The sequence below is a fragment of the Mobula hypostoma genome, chromosome 10, assembly GCF_963921235.1.
Source record: "Mobula hypostoma chromosome 10, sMobHyp1.1, whole genome shotgun sequence".
In the NCBI taxonomy this organism is placed as follows: Eukaryota; Metazoa; Chordata; class Chondrichthyes; order Myliobatiformes; family Myliobatidae; genus Mobula; species Mobula hypostoma.
Genome location: NC_086106.1, coordinates 15,727,167 through 15,745,422, shown reverse-complemented (window position 1 = coordinate 15,745,422; position 18,256 = coordinate 15,727,167). Strand labels below are relative to the sequence as shown.

At 41.8% G+C, this 18,256-nt stretch overlaps 1 protein-coding gene across 8 annotated transcripts in view; it reads right to left on the bottom strand.

The window, feature by feature from the left end:
• The window catches only part of LOC134352669 (ryanodine receptor 1-like), a 581,514-nt gene that overhangs the window by 384,910 nt on the left and 178,348 nt on the right, over positions 1 to 18,256 (bottom strand). For all 8 annotated transcript variants that reach the window (XM_063060038.1, XM_063060039.1, XM_063060041.1 and 5 more), the window contains 2 exons: positions 16,580 to 16,745; positions 10,766 to 10,852 (listed from right to left, as the gene is read on the bottom strand). In XM_063060038.1, coding sequence (XP_062916108.1) covers positions 10,766 to 10,852; positions 16,580 to 16,745 — 253 coding nt within the window. The remainder of the gene's footprint in view (positions 1 to 10,765; positions 10,853 to 16,579; positions 16,746 to 18,256) is intronic.

Sequence of the window (18,256 nt, the reverse complement as noted above, 5' to 3'; positions counted from 1 at the left end):
ATTGTCCAAGATGGCATGCAATTTGGACAGCATCCTCTTTTCAGACACCACCGTCAGAGAGTCCAGTTCCATCCCCACAACATCACTGGCCTTACGAATGAGTTTGTTGATTCTGTTGGTGTCTGCTACCGTCAGCCTGCTGCCCCAGCACACAACAGCAAACATGATCGTACTGGCCACCACAGACTCATAGAACATCCTCAGCATCATCCGACAGATGTTAAAGGACCTCAGTCTCCTCAGGAAATAGAGATGGCTCTGACCCTTCTTGTAGACAGCCTCAGTGTTCTTTGACCAGTCCAGTTTATTGTCAATTCGTATCCCCAGGTATTTGTAATCCTCCACCATGTCCACACTGACCCCCTGGATGGAAACAGGAGTCACCGGTGCCTTAGCTCTCCTCAGGTCTACCACCAGCTCCTTAGTCTTTTTCACATTAAGCTGCAGATAATTCTGCTCACACCATGTGACAAAGTTTCCTACCGTAACCCCAGGAAGGACGGTAAGTGCAAGCAGGTAATGCACCTCTGGTTATTCATAACATGGAGCAGATGTAGGAAGATAGAACAACTGAAGGGGTGGCTAAAGAACTTGTGCAGGAGCGAGGGCTTCAGGTGTGTGGGTCATTGGGATCTCCTCCACAGCAGGGTGACCTTACAAAAGAGGACAGGTTTAACTCAAACTGGATGTGTATCTTTGTATCATCTTTGCAGAGGTTTGCTTGTTCTATTCAAAAAGATTTAAACCAATGCAGCAGAGGCTGAGACCCAGAAAGACACAGTAGCAGTTGGACAGAATATCTCATATGTAGGAAATAGAAAAGGAGAGTCCAGTGAGACTGGAAAGGTAGCAAGTGAGAGTCATTAGATCCCATCACATTTGCTTTAATGCAAGAGGATTCAGAAGTAAGTAAGATGAGATGGTTGCATGGATCAGTATCTCAAATAATGTTACTGCAGTCACAGAAAGACAGACATGATTGGCAACTTAACACTTCAGATATGACGTAGGGCAATGCTAAAGAGAGGTAGTCACATTCCTGATTTGGGAGAACATGACAGCAGTATCTAGAGAGGGATTGTAAATGAAGCCATATGACTAGACTATGGAAAGAAGAGAGGGGCGATCACATTTCCAGAACTGTACTGTGCAAATTAGAGGACGAGATAGTTGAGCAAACCTCAGAAAGATGTAAGAAAAAGTGTTATAGTAGTGGGGAATTTAAACTTTCCCAATATTGAATGGGACAGCCTTTGGGCTGAGAGCCCACAGGGAGCATATTTTGTTATGCATCAAAGGAAGTTTTTTTTTGGGATAACATGTACAGAGTCCTGCAAGAAACTATCTTATCCTGGGGAGGTAGTGGAAGTGCCAGTAGCTTTTATGATTGAAAGTCTGTGCCCAGAGTTGTACTACAGGGATCAGTACTGGAACCCCTAGAGTTTGCAACATATATCAATTTGGATGTGAACATGATTAGTTAGTTTATGGATGGCATGTTGGTGATGTTTGGATTATGTGGAAAGTTGTCCAATGTTAGAGCTGTAAAATTGGGTGGAGCAGTGGCAAAAGGCATTTAATTCTAACTACTGCTAGGTGATGCATTTCGGGAAGGCAAACAGCGTAAGGGCATATACAGTAAAGTGTAAGATGCAAAGGAATATTGTTGAACAGTGGGTTGAAGTCTATACCTCCCCGCAAGTGCTAACACAGTTTGACTTGGTGGTGAAGGGAGTACGTGACATGTTTGCTGTTATAGGTTGAGACATAAGATATAAAAGCTAGGATGTTATTTGCAACTTCACAAAACATTAGTTGGACCACAGTTGGAGGATTGTGTGCAGTTCAAGTTGCCACACTACAGGAAGGATTAGGTAGAGAGTGCAGAGGAGATTCACCAGACTTTACTTATGATGGGTTTTCTTTCCTTGGAACTAAGGTGGCTAAGAGATTTATAAAATTCTAAGGAGCAACCAAATTGTAGGCGTAAGAATTTTTTTCCCATGGGGTATTAGGGGTACCAAAGACAAGAGGGCATAAGTTTAGCTTGAGGGGAAGGAGTTTTAAAGGGGTTTGGGGGGGAGTTTTGTTCTTACAGTGAGGGGTTATCTGGAACTTGCTATCAGAGGAAATCGTAGGGTCAGATAAAATAATTACATTTAGACTAGCACTGGGATAAGCAGGGCGTAGAAGACACAGAGTGCAAGTGGACAATAGATGGACATTAAGGTTGGCATGGATGTGGTGGGCCAAAGGGCTCGTTTCTGGGCAGTACACCTCTATAAAGGAGGCTTCAACAATACTTCCTTTCTCAACCACAGCAGGATGTAATGTGTACATGCCAAAGTCGAGGCTGAAATATTTGCAGCCCTGTTTAGCCGTAAGTGCCAAGTGAATGGTCCAGAGAAACACAAGGGTCTGCATTTGCTGGAACCCATAGCAAAAAAACACAATTGCTGGAGGAACTCAGCAGGTCATATTGCATCTGTGGAAAGAAATGGAGAGTTGAGGTTTTGGGTCAAGATCCTTCACCTGGACTGAAAGATGGAGGGGAGATAGTCAGCATAAAGATGTGCAGGGGAGGGGTGGGGCCAAAGTTGACAATTGGTAGGTGGATCTACGTGAAGACTGGTGGTAGTTAAATGGAGGAGGGAAGACTGGAAAGTGCAATGGAGGCTGTAAGGTGATGAGTGGAGGCAGCACAGGGCTACAGATGATGGAAACTAATATGACTGGTAGGTGGAGGAAATGAGGGAGTTGGGTTGGGCAGATGCCAATGTGTACTGCCCTCTGTCAGAGAGGTTTATATTGTTTAGGTCAGTATGGATGAGTTAGACCAATGCATACTTCTAGACAGGTGGTTCCAGTACAGTTACAATGTTTGCCACCCAGTCACATATGCAAGGGGCATGGGGGAAGGAGAGGATGAATGAGGAAAGGTGAATTACTCTGCTTTCAGGATGGGGGTAGGAGGGGAAACAATGAGGATCAAAGGAATACACACGGTGCAGTGTCTAGAATGACAAGGCTATGCAATACCCTCAAAGGAACACAGTTTAGTCTAACGTTTAGTCAACTACCTGGGGAATTTATTTTTAAAATTTCCTTTTTTTAAAACCAGCACACAAATATAGTCTAAAACATCTTTTTTTTGTTGAGTTGGATTGATCCCAAAGCAGTATAAATGATAATAAGGAAAGTTGAGAATCATAGAGTCATATAACATGAAAACAAGCCTTTGGTCCAACATGCCTACTTGAGCTAGTCCCATGTCCTACCTCACTCCCTTATCATTCTAGGCCCCACACCATCTGAACTCCCTTTCCCTGTGTTTGGCCCATACTCCTCTAAATCTTTCCTAACATCTATTCCTCCATAAGTATTTTAAATATTGTAATTGTACTCAGCTCTACTAATTCCTCTGGCAGCTCATTCCATATTCCCACCTCTCTCTGTATGGAAAAACTTGCCCCTCAGATTCTTTCAAAATCTTTTCCCTCACACCTTAAGTTTATGCTCACTACTTTTAGACTCCCCTATGCTGGGAAAAAGACCTTGACCTTTCAACTTATCTACTCCCCTCATGATTTTATGTACCTTTAAAAGGTCACTCCTCAACCTCCTTGGCTATCCACCTCTCCTAACTCAAGCCCTCCAGTCCTGGTAACATCTTTTCCTGCATCCTTTCCAGTTAATGATACCCTCCATATACAGCAGCTGGGCAACCAGAACAGCACACAATACTGCAAAGTTTAAAGTTCAAAGCTCAAGTTCAAAGGAAGTTTCATTATCAATCTAAACATATGTCTACATATACTACCTTGAGATTCATTTTCTTGCAGGCATTTACAATAGAATTGTAAAGCAATACAATAGAATTTACGAAGCACTGTACCTAAACTGACAAATAGCCAATGAGCAAAAGAAGATAAAGTACGCAAATAAAAAAAATATTGAGAACTTGAGTTGTAAAGAGTCCTTGAAAGTGAGACCATAGGTCGTACAATCACTTCAGAGTTGTAGTGAGTGAAATTATCAATGGCAGTTTAGGATCTTGATGGTTGTAGGGTAATATCTGTTCCTGAACCCAGTGGTTTGGAACCTAAGGCTTATGTACCTCCTGCCCATTCGTAGTAGTGGCAAGATAGCATAGTGTGGATGGTGCGGGTCTTTGATGATGGATGTTGCTTTCCTATGGTAGTAGTCCATCAGCATTCATTTCAAGAGGACTAGGATATAAAAGCAAGGATGTAATGATGAGGCTTTATAAGACATTGGTCAGACTGCACTTGGGAGTATTGTTAACAGTTTTGGGCCCCTTATCTAAGAAACAACCTGCTGGAATTGGAAAGGGTCCAGAAGAGGTTCACGAGAATTATTCCAGGAATGAAAGGGTTAATGTATGAGGAGCATTTGATGGCTTTGGGCTTGTAGTCGCTGGAGTTTTGAAGAATGAGGGGTTTTCTAATTGAAACCTATCGAATATTGAAATGCCTAGATAGAGTGAATGTGGAGAGGATGTCTCCTACAGTGGGGGAGTCTACGACCAGAAAGAACACTCACAACACGCTGGAGGAACTCAGCAGGTCGGGCAGCATCCGTGGAAACGATCAATTGACGTTCCGGCCCGAAACGTCGATTAATCGTTTCCACGGATGCTGCCCGACCTGCTGAGTTCCTCCAGCATGTTGTGAGTGTTGCTTTGACCCCAGTATCTGCAGATTATTTTGTGTCTACGACCAGAAGGCACAGGCTCAGAATAGAGGGTCATCGCTTTAGAACAGAGATGAGGAGGAACTTCTTTTCCCAGAAGGTGGTGAATCTGTAGAATGTATTGCCACAAACACTGTGCCAGCCAAGTCACTGGGTACATTTAAAGCAGAGGTTGATAGGTTCTTGATTAGGAATGGCGTCAAAGGATATGGGTAGAAGACAGGAGAAAGGTGTTGAGAGGGATAATAAATCGGCCAAGATGGAATGGGAGAGCAGACTTGATAAGCTAAATGGCCTAATTCTACTCCTATGTCTTATGGTCTTCTGGTCCACGTAAACGTTTTCAATGGTGGGCAGGACATGCCTGTGATATACTGGGCTGTATCCACCACATTCTGTATAATTTTCCATTCCTGGGCATTGGTGTTTCCATACTAGGCCAGTTAAGATACTCTCCACTGTGCTTCTACAAAAGTTTGTCACAACTTTTGGTGACATGCCAGATCGATGCAACCATCTAAGAAAGTAGAGATGAAGCCTTTGCTTTCTTTGTGTTGGCACTTACAGGCACAATGTGTGCTGGTTGCAGGACAGATCTTCCGATACGATAACACCAAGGAATTTCAAACTACTGACCTTCTCCACCTCCAATCTAATAATGAGGACTGGCTCACGGGCCTCCTGGTCCTTCCTCCCGTGGTCGATAATCAACTCTTTGGTTTTGTTGTCGTTGAGTAAGAGGTTGTTGTTGTTATGACGCCACTCAACCAGATTTTCGATCTGCCTCCTATAGGCTGATTTGTCACCACCTTTGATTCAGCCAATGAGAGTGGGGTCAAGAGTAGACCTAAATACTGCATTGGAGCTGTACACAGCCTCACAATTATATAAGTATAAAGTGAGTAAAGCAAGGGGCATTAAGCACACAACCTTGGGTGCACCTGTACTGATGGTGATTATGGAGGAGTTGTTGCTGCCAATCTGAACTCACTGGGATCTGACTGGTGAGAAAATAGAATATCCTGTTACACAGGGAGGTATCAAGGCCCAGGTCTTGGAGCTCAGTGATGAGTTTTGAAGGGATGATAGCGTTGAATATTGAGCTGTGGTCAATGAAGAGCAGCCTGATATGTGCATCTTCATTGCCCAGGTGTTTCAGAGCTGAGTGAGGAGCCAATGAAATGACACCTGTTTTTGACCTGTTAAAACGGTAGGCAAATTAGAGCAGATCTAGGTCACTCCTCAGGCAGGAGCTGATATGCTTCACGAACAACCCCTCAAAGCACTTCATCACAGTGGATGTAAGTGCCACTGGATGACTGTCACTGAGGCAGGTTATCATATTCTCCTTGGGCATGGGCATGCTTGAAGCTGGTGATATGTCAGACCTGCTGAAGCAAGCGGTGGAAGATGTCTGTGAACATTCCAGCCAGTTCATCAGACTTAGTGCTCTGATCATCCAAGACAACAAACATCCTCATCCTCTTCTCACGGTGGCCTTTGGGGTAAACGTTGTAAGGCAGATCTTTGAACATGACTTACTGGTGGAATTTTCCCCACAGACCGCAGTACAGGAACAGGTGTCAACTAGAGAAGAAGGGGATTCATCTCCCTCTCTGCCATGCTGTAAGGAGATACTTGTGTTGTTCTTCACAGGTCAGGGAAGTGGGCCAACATGAAGAGGTGAAATATATTTATCGCTGTTGCATTCAGAGCACTGGATGACTGCATTACAGTCCTGTGCCCGGTGGCTGGTTGAAGAATAGCAGCGGAAACATATGGAGTACTCTTTACGGAAGGCCCTTCGCTCCTCTGAGGGTCTCTCCCTGACACCTCTACACTTCCAGAGATGGTGTGGTTTCCGATGTAGAGAGCACCGTTTCTTAGGATCTTCAGACATTTTAGAATATCCTTTTGGACAGCGCTGCCGACCTCAGTTTTGTGCACCATGACAAGGCCTCGAACAGGTTTCTCTGATTTAAGTGGTGGTGAGCTAGAGTTGGTCATGATGAAGCTGTGGTTGTTCCTCATTTTTGTTTCAGTCCAGAGGAAACTAGAAAAGAAGAAGGGTGGGAAGCTGACTTCCTTTTTCCAGTTTGCATCTGGTAAACTCTTACATCTATTTCTCCTGCAGACTAAATAGGGGAGTTTCCCCAAGTACGAATTCTTCATGCAGACCAAGGTAAGACAAGCCACATAAGTAGCTTACGGCTTTGGCTGCCTCCACCTCCAATAGCAGGCCTCCTGGCTCTCAGAGAAGTTGGTGCTTCCTGCAAAAAATCTTTGAGAAGGACTGGAGTTTGTTGAAGGGAGCAGTCTCCATTGCCTCTGCAGATCCGTAGCACTCTTCCAATCTTTGCCACACTAAAGTGAGTGCAGCATTGGGGTGTTAGATGTGAACTGACTTTAACCTGCTTGCATGCTCAGCAGACTTGGGTCCAAAGCACTTCACCAGCAGGTCGAGCTTTTCACCGGCTTGAGGTTGACGTCTTCGGTGGCGTTGGAGAATGTGAACTTCCAAGCCCAGTAATTTTCCGGCTTATCATCAAATTTGGTGAGTCTGGCTGTCAGCAGGTCACGACAGACTAGGAATCTCGCAAGATCTGACACATTGTGATTAGGTTGTGGTTCATTGGGGGGGTGTGGTACACTTTACCAGAAGGTAAGCATCACCACCCGTGTTATGCGATGTAGGAGCCTTGAGCATGTGAGGGAGGCGGTCTCTGTTCTGTCCCATTTGGGTAAAAGGTGTTGAGTTGCGGGGTGTTTTCCCGTGGAAGAGGAGCCCCACTCCTTTCAATCTTGATTGTCTGGCCTAAGTCTTCAGTGTCTGCTGGCAGGTGGGTATGTGCATAAGCAGACTGGTCTTGAATATACTTCATAGTTCTTGGCTAAATGACATGGTGAGTTTGATCTAACATTGTCATTGTTAGCTAGCTGCTCCATGTCTGCCTCAAAGACTTTGGCCTTGGTTAAAGCCTCCTCCACCTCCTTTTCATACTGTAGTGCCTCTGATATGGCTGTCGATTTTCTCAATGTTTAATTCAACCCATCTCACTTTAACAGCAATTTCTCTTTCTGTAAATGATGCCCTGGCTAGTGGTGCTTCAGTCCTCCAGTGCCACCATACTTGCCACGGATCCGGTAAGACTGTCTAGATAATCTAGGTGAACTTACTGAACACACTGATCTGGTTTCAAGCCTTCTCTTCTTCGTTGTCGACACTGACCTGGATTCAAAGCTTCTTTTCTCTGTGCCAACATTTTAACTTCCTGTCATGCAGGAGTTCGCAGATTCAATATCTTATCCACCGCGGATGGAATTACCATTGAGAGTTGACTTTTTACTATTCTGCCCTCGCTCAAGTGTTTTTCCCACTTTCTTAAACTAGACAGATAGATAACGCCAGTCCCCGCATAGTTGTAGTTGAAGGCAGTTTTATTATTCACCAATGCGTTACAATATGCAAGGAGCCGGTGTAAAAAGACAGTACTTCTCGGCATTCTAACAAAAGGCAGATTCAGATATTGACTGAAATCCCTTCGACTTCTAACAAGTGCTTCTAACGAATGAATATACAAGTGATTACATAACAGCCAACCTGATGACTAAAGCTTAACAACGCGATGAATAATCAACAACAGCTGTGAACTTACATTTATGCAATAAGATCTAGTAATTAGACTTAAAACAACAAACCATATCAGGAAAGACCCAGGAAGAGTATAACAGTGACAACACTACCCAATGACCTGTATTCATTCAGGTCCTCTGATGAGTCCTTGAAAACAAGTCCTTAAATCCACTGATTCAAAGCAGTCCCATAGCCTTTCCTCTGCCTCCCTTTACCATCTCTCTGTTGTCCTTACCTCTGGTGCCTCTCTTAAAACTGCCTATATGCAGGAAGGAGGAAAACAGCCAAACTTCCCAAAATACGATCAATGGATGGAATGGTAGGCATTCCTGATGGGAGTGTAGCAGTGATCAAGTGTATTGGGTCTCTGGTGCTGCAGGTGAGGCACTGATGGTAGTTGGGCGGAGATTTTTTCAAGCTAGCCTGAACGAAGAGCCCAGCAAGGGTGTGAAATGCAATAGGGACAGCAGTTTCTTGTTTGTTAACCATAGCATTTAATATATGGAGTGCTAGCTTGACATCAGTCTTTGGCAGTATGTAAACTGCATGGTCCAAGTGCAGTCTCTCCAACGACTTGTACAGTTAATATCACTGGTGTTACAACCCTAATGCTTTTGCAGCCACTGTATCCGAGACCTACCTACATTCAATATTGTTTAATGTCATTTCCAGTACACAAGTGTAAAGGAGAACAAAATAATTGTTAAGCAACACACATCAAAGTTGCTGGTGAACACAGCACGCCAGGCAGCATCTCTAGGAAGAGGTACAGTCGATGTTTCAGGCCCAGACCCTTCATTGGGTCTCGGCCTGAAACATCAACTGTACCTCTTCCTAGAGATGCTGCCTGGCCTGCTGCGTTCACCAGCAACTTTGATGTGTGTTGCTTGAATTTCCAGCATCTGCAGAATTCCTGTTGTTTGTGTTTTCAAAATAATTGTTACTCCAGATTCGATGCAGCCCCCCAAAAAATCACAATAAGATAAAAACACAATAATAGTAATAATATTATTAATATAAATACATGAAATAGCTCATATACATAGATTGACTGTATGTCCATAAATGACACGAGGCTCCGTAATAAAGGCATTGGTACATATTTGGTCCTCTAATTCTCACTGACAATTGGGAGGTCTATAGTATAATCCCATGAAAGTGATCACCCCCTTCTTATTTCTGGGCTCCACCCACATAACCTCATGAGACAATTCCCCAAGAACACCTTCTAAACATTGTCATAATAGTCCCCCAAATCGCTTACACTCACCTCAAGCGTGCCTGTGGTATCTGTATCTGCATCCGTACCCCAGAACATTGAGCTGCTAGCCCTACCCATCCCTCAACCCTACTGCTGTAACTAATACATTAAGATACCAGAGGTGATTGATAAGTTCGTGGCCGAAGGTAGAAGGAGTCAATTTTAGAAAATCTAGCACATTTATTTTTCAACATAGTCCCCTCCTACATTTGCACACTTAGTCCAGCGGTCATGGAGCACACGGATCTTGGACCTCCAGAAAGTGTCCACAGCAGAGGTGATTGATAAGTTCATGGCCTAAGGTAGAAGGAGATGAGTTATACATCATGGGACAGGAGGCCTAGGGAGAAAGAAAAGGGGGGGGGAGCCCATAGGATGGGCAAGGGGTATAGTGAGGGGGACAGGGGGAGAAAAAGGAGGGAGAGAAAAAGAATGTGTGTATATAAATAAATAACGGATGGGGTACGAGGGGGAGGTGGGGCATTAGCGGAAGTTTGAGAAGTCAATGTTCATGCCATCAGGTTGGAGGCTACCCAGACAGAATATAAGGTGTTGTTCCTCCAACCTGAGTGTGGCTTCATCTTTACAGTAGAGGAGGCTGTGGATAGACATATCAGAATGGGAATGGGATGTGGAAATAAAATGTGTGGCCACTGGGAGATCCTGCTTTCTCTGGTGGACCTGTTGACTCCTTCTACCTTAGGCCAAGAACTTATGAATCACCCCTCGTATAATACCCTTCTCTAAACTATAAAATAAGCCAAGTTTGAAATATTCCTGGCACATGAACATATCCTGTAGGAATAAAGCTTCATCAGAATTTTCTTTTGCATATTATCCACATGCCTTGAAATAAAATTTCTGTGAAATTTAATTGTAGTTCCATCTGCTTTGCTGAACTGTGTACAACTTGAGTGAAGAAACGAATAACAGCATCTCTGCTCTCAACATTTGAGCCGGAAAGTCACTCACTCATTTCTAAGGTACAGCTGATTAGTCTTTCAAAGCAGATTAACAATAATGAACATCAAAAAATTGAAAAGTTTCATAATAAGCATGAAGCATTAAAGCAATATTTCTTGAAAATCAGATTCAAGAATTCCATTCATTATCAATGTACAGTTCACAAACATGGCCCACTCGTGTGTTGGTCTTACCTTCAGCTTTCCAAGCTCAAACTGGAACATATTCTGACTGGAAGGCTGCACAAAGACTGCAGGGAATAATTTCTTACTTGGTTCAACCTTTGAAGTAAAGTACAGACAATTTTAAAAGTCAATACAGCTAATGTCTGACAAATCAAAGTAAGTGTTTCTAATTTAAATATATGACTTCATCCTTCCAGATCAGGGGTTCCCAACCTTTTTTATGCCATGGGTCCCCTACCATTAACCAGGGGATCTGCGGACCCCAGGTTGGGAACTTCTGTTCCATATCGTGACAAACAATATTTAATTTCCAACACAATCTGATTTATCAAAAAGAGTTAATTTTTTGATTTGTTCATATGTGTTATTGAACATAATGAAACGTTTTATGGAGTGAGGCTTCATTCACTGGAGCATGGGCGAATGAGAGGTGACTTTCTTAGGGGCAACATTCTCATCCAGAGGAAGTCTGTATATGAAATGAGCTGCCAGAGAATGTGGTTGAGGAAGGTACATTAATAACATTTAAAAGATACTTGACAGGTAGACAGATAGGAAAGGTTTAGATCAGGAGATCCCAACCCTTTTTATGCCATGGACTGATACAGTTAAGCAAGGGGGTCTGTGGACCCCTGGTAGGGAACCAAATATTTTATGAGTATCAATACATAACTGAGTGGAAATAATGTTCAATTAACCTGAACTGAAATTGTCAGGTTCAAGACACAGAAAAATCAGAATGAATTATATATGTTTACTTCAAGAAGCAAAAGATCTGAAGATACTGGAAATCTAAATTAAAAAAAAAACAAAAATTGCTGCAGGTGTTGAGAGAAAACAGAATTAGTATTTCAGGTTGATTGAGGCCCTTCGCTGGTTGGGGTACATCATGGATGTTACGCCCTAGATGTCTATGTATACGCAAGCCAGGGCAGTATGATGTGGGGAGCAAGCTGTTGCCCATGCAGTAAGCTCTCTCTCTTCATGCAGCTGATGAATCCAAAGGTATGGCGGACCGAAACAGTTTGGCACCAACAGTGTCGCAGGAGTTGCCAATCAGCGTTGAACTCAACGCAGAACTGCTTTAGGGCCCCCAATTCCAGATCTTTCCTCAGACAGGTATATGGAGGAATTTAAGGTGGGGGGGTTATATGGGAGGCAGGGTTTGAGGGTCGGCCTGTACTGTGGTGTACTATTCTATGTTCTATGTTTACTCTTGAAGCCTCCCCCATAAGTAAGGTAGCAGAGGTTTGAGATCAGAGTTTTCCTTCTCCTAAATAAGCTGGCAACCGACGTTGACAAGCCCCATCTGCCTAAGGAAATGGTTTTAAACAACCAGTAGCTCACCTTTGCCCCTTCTCCTGTCTATAGAAATGGTTCTGCTGAACTTTCCAGCTAAGCCATATGTGAAGAGCAGGAGTTGGACTTGGTTATCAGAGGCTGTTTGAGACATTACAGATTAATGTTCTTTTATCAGAATTGATCAGATATCATAGAAACTGGTAAGAAGGTAAGTCACTGTTTAATATGTATTAAGTATTGAGATCTATAATGTGCCATACTGGAGGCTCAAATGCTGTTCTTTTTAAGCTTATACAGGGCTTCAGTGGAATAAGCTAAGAGGCCAAGACCAGGAAAAATCAAAGTGGGAATGGTGTAAAGGTGTTAGGAATTTGAATACAAGAGCAGAGAGATTATAAGACTATAAAACCATAGGAGCAGAATTAGGCCATTTGGCCCATCAAGTCTACTCTGCCATTTCATCATGGCTGATCCAATTTTCCTCTCAGTCCCAATCTCCTGCCTTCTCCCCATAGCCCTTCATGCCCAACCAATCAAGAATCTATCAGCCTCTGCCTTAAGTATGCATACAGACTTGGCCTCCACAGCTGCCTGTGGCAAAAAATTCCACAGATTCACCACCTTCTGGGTAAAGAAATTCCTCCTCATTTCCATTCCAAAAGGACACCCCTCTATTCTGAGGCTGTATCCTCTGGTCTCAGACTCTCCTGCCATAGGAAATATCCTCTCCACATCAATTCTATCAAGGCCTTTCGCCATTAGATAGGTTTCAATGAGGTCACCCCTCATTCTTCTGAATTCTAGTGAATACAGGCCCAGAGCCATCAGACACTGTTTGTATGACAAGCCATTTCAATCCTGGAATCATTTTCATGGACCACCTCAACCCTCTCCTGTTTCAGCACATCCTTTCTAAGATAGGGGCCCAAACCTGCTCATAATACTTCAAGTGAGGCCTCACCAGTGTTTTATAAGGTCGCAACATTACATTCTTGCTTTTATATTCTAGTCCCTTTGCACCTTAGTTTTTTGCATTTTCTCTCCATTTAGAAAATAGTCAACCCTGTCACTTCTTCTACCAAAGTGCATGATCATACTCTTCCTAAAACTGTGTTCCACCTGCCATTTCTTTGTCCATTCTCCTAATCTGTCTAAGTGCTTCTGTAGCCCTCTCTACTTTCTCAAAATTACTTGCGCTTCCACCTACCTTTATATCGTCTGCACACTTTCCAACAAAGCTATCAATTCCAACATCCAAATCATTGACATATAACATAAAAAGAATTGATTCCAACCCAGACCACTGTGGAACACCACTAGTCACCAGCAGCCAGGAAGAAAAAGCTCCCTTTCTGCCCATTCTTTGCCTCCTGCCATTTAGCCACTGCTTTATCTAAACTAGAATCTTTCCTGTAATACCATGGGCCTGAGGCTTGTTAAGCAGCCTCATGTGTGGCACTTTGTCAAAAGCCTTCTGAAAATCCAAGTACACAACGTCAAACAATTCTCCTTTGTCTATCCTGTTGGTTATTTCTGTAAAGAATTCCAACAGATTTGTCAGGCATGATTTTCCCTTGAAGAAACCATGCTGACTACAGCCTATTTTATCATGTGCCTCCAAGTACCCTGAGACTCATTCTTAATAATCGACTCCAACATCTTCCCAACCACTGAGGTCAGACTAACTGTAATTTCCTTTCTTTTGTCTCTTTCCCTTCTTGAAGAATGGAGTGACATTTGCAAGTTTCCAGTCTTCCAGAACCATTCCAGAATTTTGTGATTCTTGAAAGATCATTAGTAATGCCTCCACGTTCTCTTCAGCTACCTCCTTTAGAACCCTGGGGTGTACACCACCTGGTCGAGGTGATTTATCTACCTTCAGACCTTTCAGTTTCCCAAGAACCTTCTCTCTAGTTATGGTATACTCTAATTTTATAAAAAATTGATAGACTTCAACTGGGGTAATGCATATAATTCCGTCACCAGACTGTAACATTTATATAACTATGCTGCAGAGAGTGCAGAGGTGATATATTAGAAGATTACCTCGTCAATTACAACGATAAACTGGAAAGGCAAAGTCTGTTTTCCCTGGAGAGGATGAGGATAAGAGGGGGCATGATTGAGGTATATAAAATTATGAAGGCTACAGATGGAGTAAGCAGAAGCATAATATTCCTTTATCAGAGTTGAATAAAACTAGATGACAAAGATTTAGGGTGAAAGGTAGAAGGGAGTACTGCAGAAGAGTGAGGTGTAAGCGGAGTTACTGACAACACTCAAGTGCTAGATAGGTATATAAATCATTATGACATAGAAAGTTACTCGTGAAGTGTAGTAAAATGGGATTAATACTGTTAGATGCCCATTGGTCAGTATGAAATTTGCGGTTGAATGGCCTTTTTTCATGTTATATGATTCCATGACTCTAAGTGGGGTCCACATACCCCTTCCTTAATGGTATTGATCCATGGCATAAAAAAGGTTGGGAACTTCTGCTCTAAACCCAATATCAACTCAAGGACTCCCTCTACATCACATCTTTCCAATATCCAATCCTCTCCCCCAACACATTCGCCTCAACTACAGTTGACAACTAAATTTCTTTCCTATTCTGTCTTTGTCCAAGACTTTATTTTGCATTGTGCAATGGTGCAGCAGACATAGAAAAATGACTTGGATATCAGCTGCTAGCAAAAGCTAGCTCAAAAGCTTGCTTGGTACCTTGTTTCTAGTGATGGAGATGGTCCCTTGAATGTCTGCTATTGTTGGGATTTTTTTTTTGGTACCTCCTGCTAGTAAGAATAATCCAAATAATTACTTAGCAATCTTTCCATTCCTCTATTCCCACCATTAAATGCCTACTCTCTTTCTCTAGGGGAAAGGTGGCAAACCTCTTTGAGAGAGTACACCAAAATTGAAAATAAACTTACCTTGCATGCCATGGTAATTGCGAGCAGTGATTATCATTGCTTAATGAATTAATAATACTAATTATGGAAAAAGGACGAGTCCTGTTGCTTATTTACATGTACTCACTGGTTTACTATTAATAAAAGCATGCCAGAGACAGATTGAAATAAATGAAACATTTTAGAAGACCTATTCAAAAATATTAATATTAATCTTTTAAAAGACAATTGAATAATTAGCTTTCATGGAGCCACTAAACTACATACAATATTTACTATTACTATCACTGAACATCCAAGGTCCACTCACAAACGAAGTAAGAAAAAAATAATGCCAATTCCAACTAGTCCAATCATTTCATATCCAAATACTGACGGATATACCAGGTATATGAGGATTTCAAAACATATACTAACATCTGGCTGGTGCCAACGCGGCATGAAACATCCCTGTGAAAATATCTCACTGTTCTGAGGTAGTAAAAAATAATTTCCTGTTGCATTTGATAGGAATGATAATCATTACATATATTTTTATTATGGATGGGGTTTAAAGAATTGAGGGGTGGCACTGCATGCCATGTGCCAACAATTTTTTTTCACGTGCCATCTTGGGCACGCTTTCTATAGGTTGGCCACCCCTGCTCTAGAGAACCAATGTTCCCAACAAATTGCACAAGGGGCAATGGTGCAACAGGAACAATGAAATGTGGCAGATAGATTTTAAGAAGATACAAGAGAGGCCATATCTTCCCTATTCTGGAACAAAGGGAAGATCTGAATATTTCTTAAATAGTGAAAAGTTAAAAGAAATGCTCTTGAACATGAACAAGAAAGCTGCAGTATTTTGCCTTAGTATTATAGATCTAGAATATGAAGAGGAAATTTTAATATGTCCATACATCTGAGCTAGATCACATCAGGAACACAGTAAAGCTCTGGGTGTTCACCTTAGAAAGAATACAGTGTCCCTGATAGGGGAAGAGTACTAATAATGTTCACAAGGAACAACAGATTTTAGAAATTATATAAATTAAACCTTGGAATATAACATGATGGGATTATTATAACATTTAAAGAAGTCTGTAGGGAAAATAGAAGCAAAATAATTCTGCTCACTCAGGGCAGCAGAGCAAGGAAACAGAACTGGGAAATCATAATTTCACCATTCAAAAGAGAATACTTTCACAAAGACTCAAAGCTGTGGAATGCTCTACCATAGCAAGAAACAAACAAAATAGTAACTTTATACTGATGATCAAAGATTTTAGCTCGAGATAAGAAACTGTAGATGCTATAATCTTGTACAAAAAAAAAAATGAATGGCTTGGTGAACCCAGTGGGTCAGGCAGCATCCATTGGTCAACATATTGGGTTAGGTGTCTGCATCAGGACTGGTTTTAGCTAGGCAACAGAATTAAAGGAAGTGCATCCAAGATGGGTGGAAGTGCAAGGCTGAGGTCTGTTGTAATATAGCTGAATAGTGAGCAGATCTCCAAGGGCTGATTTATCTACCCGTTTCCTACTTTTCTATTCATATTTTTATTTCCTTAAGTAAAATACAGTAGTTAATCTTCTTAACCTCTTGCAGATAAGAGAGTGAAATTACCTGATAGTAAGTGTTTATGTCTTTTCCATTGGCTGTGAAAGTCATGAGGCCAGTAGCCAAATCGACAAGGCATCCGATCTCCAGGTCAACATTACTCCGGCTTGCTTGCTGTGAGTTGTTACTAAATTCACCTGCCCAGACCATGTAACAATTGCTGCGCTTCATGCTGTCGGAAGAGCAAAAGATTCTAGCAATACACAGATTGTTACATACAAAAGTGGAAGAGTAGTGTCTTACAATACATTCAAATTCTACACTTAATACAAAGCCAAATTGTACATTCATTGTTGAATATTTAGTGTATTGAAAACTTCTCGTAAATAGTGAGGAGCGATACCATTCATAACCTTTATGTTTTAAAATACAATTACATAAAATTACAAAATGAAAACTAGCTAATAAATAAAACAAAGCACATTGTAATGATGATTACAAAATACCGAGCAAAATATCTTATGAAAAGAATCAGAAGTATTATATTAAAATGTCGTCTAGACAGATGATTCTAGTGAGCTATAAATTTACAGCAGGTATCCATTAAAACTAACAAAATTGACATTTTGCTGACAGGAAAGTCTGTTTATATTACACAGATATTTTCAACCTGAAATTCAGAAAATGTTGATAAATTTGGTATATTTTAAACTGGAGGTTTACATTGCTCCTCAAATTTATTTTTCAAACTGTGTAAAGAAAGTAAATTCTTGCAGCTTTATATGTTCAGATATTCATTTGGAATCTTTTAGTTGACTAAATCTCATCAGTATTGTTATAGACAGTACTGTACAAAAGGCACAGATATGAGGGGTGATTGATAAGTTCATGGCCTAAAACAGAAGGCGATGAGTCATACAGCTGAGTGAAAATGCAGGAAGTTTGAAGTTAATAACTCATCTCTTTCTACCTTAGGCCACAAACTTATCAGTCACCCCTGCTGCGGACCACTTCTGGAGGTCCAAGACACCGACTTCTACAAAGAAGGGATCCGTATGCTCCACGACCACTGGACTAAGTGTGTAAATGTAGGAAAACTAAATGTGTTAGGTTTTCTAAAATTGATTCCTTCTACCTTAGGCCATAAACTTATCAATTACCCCTCGTATGTATGTAGCTAAGGTGCCTAAGACTTTTGCTTTGTACTGTAATTGTTGATGTGGAGCGGAGAGCAAGCTTATAGATCTAGTTGGAGCAAAGGATGTTGGGAATGCTGAGGGTGGAGCACCATGGGAGGAGTGTGGGACATGTGGCAGAGAAGGAATGCCAGGGGCAGGGGATGGCACAGTGCAGACACACCCAGCCCTGAGACACCAGGAGAGGTCACGCGATTCCAAACAAATGGTTTATTGATCACTACATAATGTCTCGCTGGTGCTTCTAACTCACTTCACCTTTTCCTAAACATAATTCCCCTTTCCCTGCCCCCTTCCCACTCTCAGTCCGCAATAGAAACCCATCTCAGAATTAGGTTCATCATCACTCACACGTCATGAAATCTGTTTTTTTTTGTGGCAGCAGTACAGTGCAATACATAAAATTACTACAGTATTGTGCAAATGTCTTAGGCTCCCTAGCTATATACATGTCCCTAAAACTTTTACATAGTACTGTAGCTTGTGTTACTAATTAAAATGAATACAAAAAAGGCCCTATGCCATCCAGTAAGATATTTTCAAATGG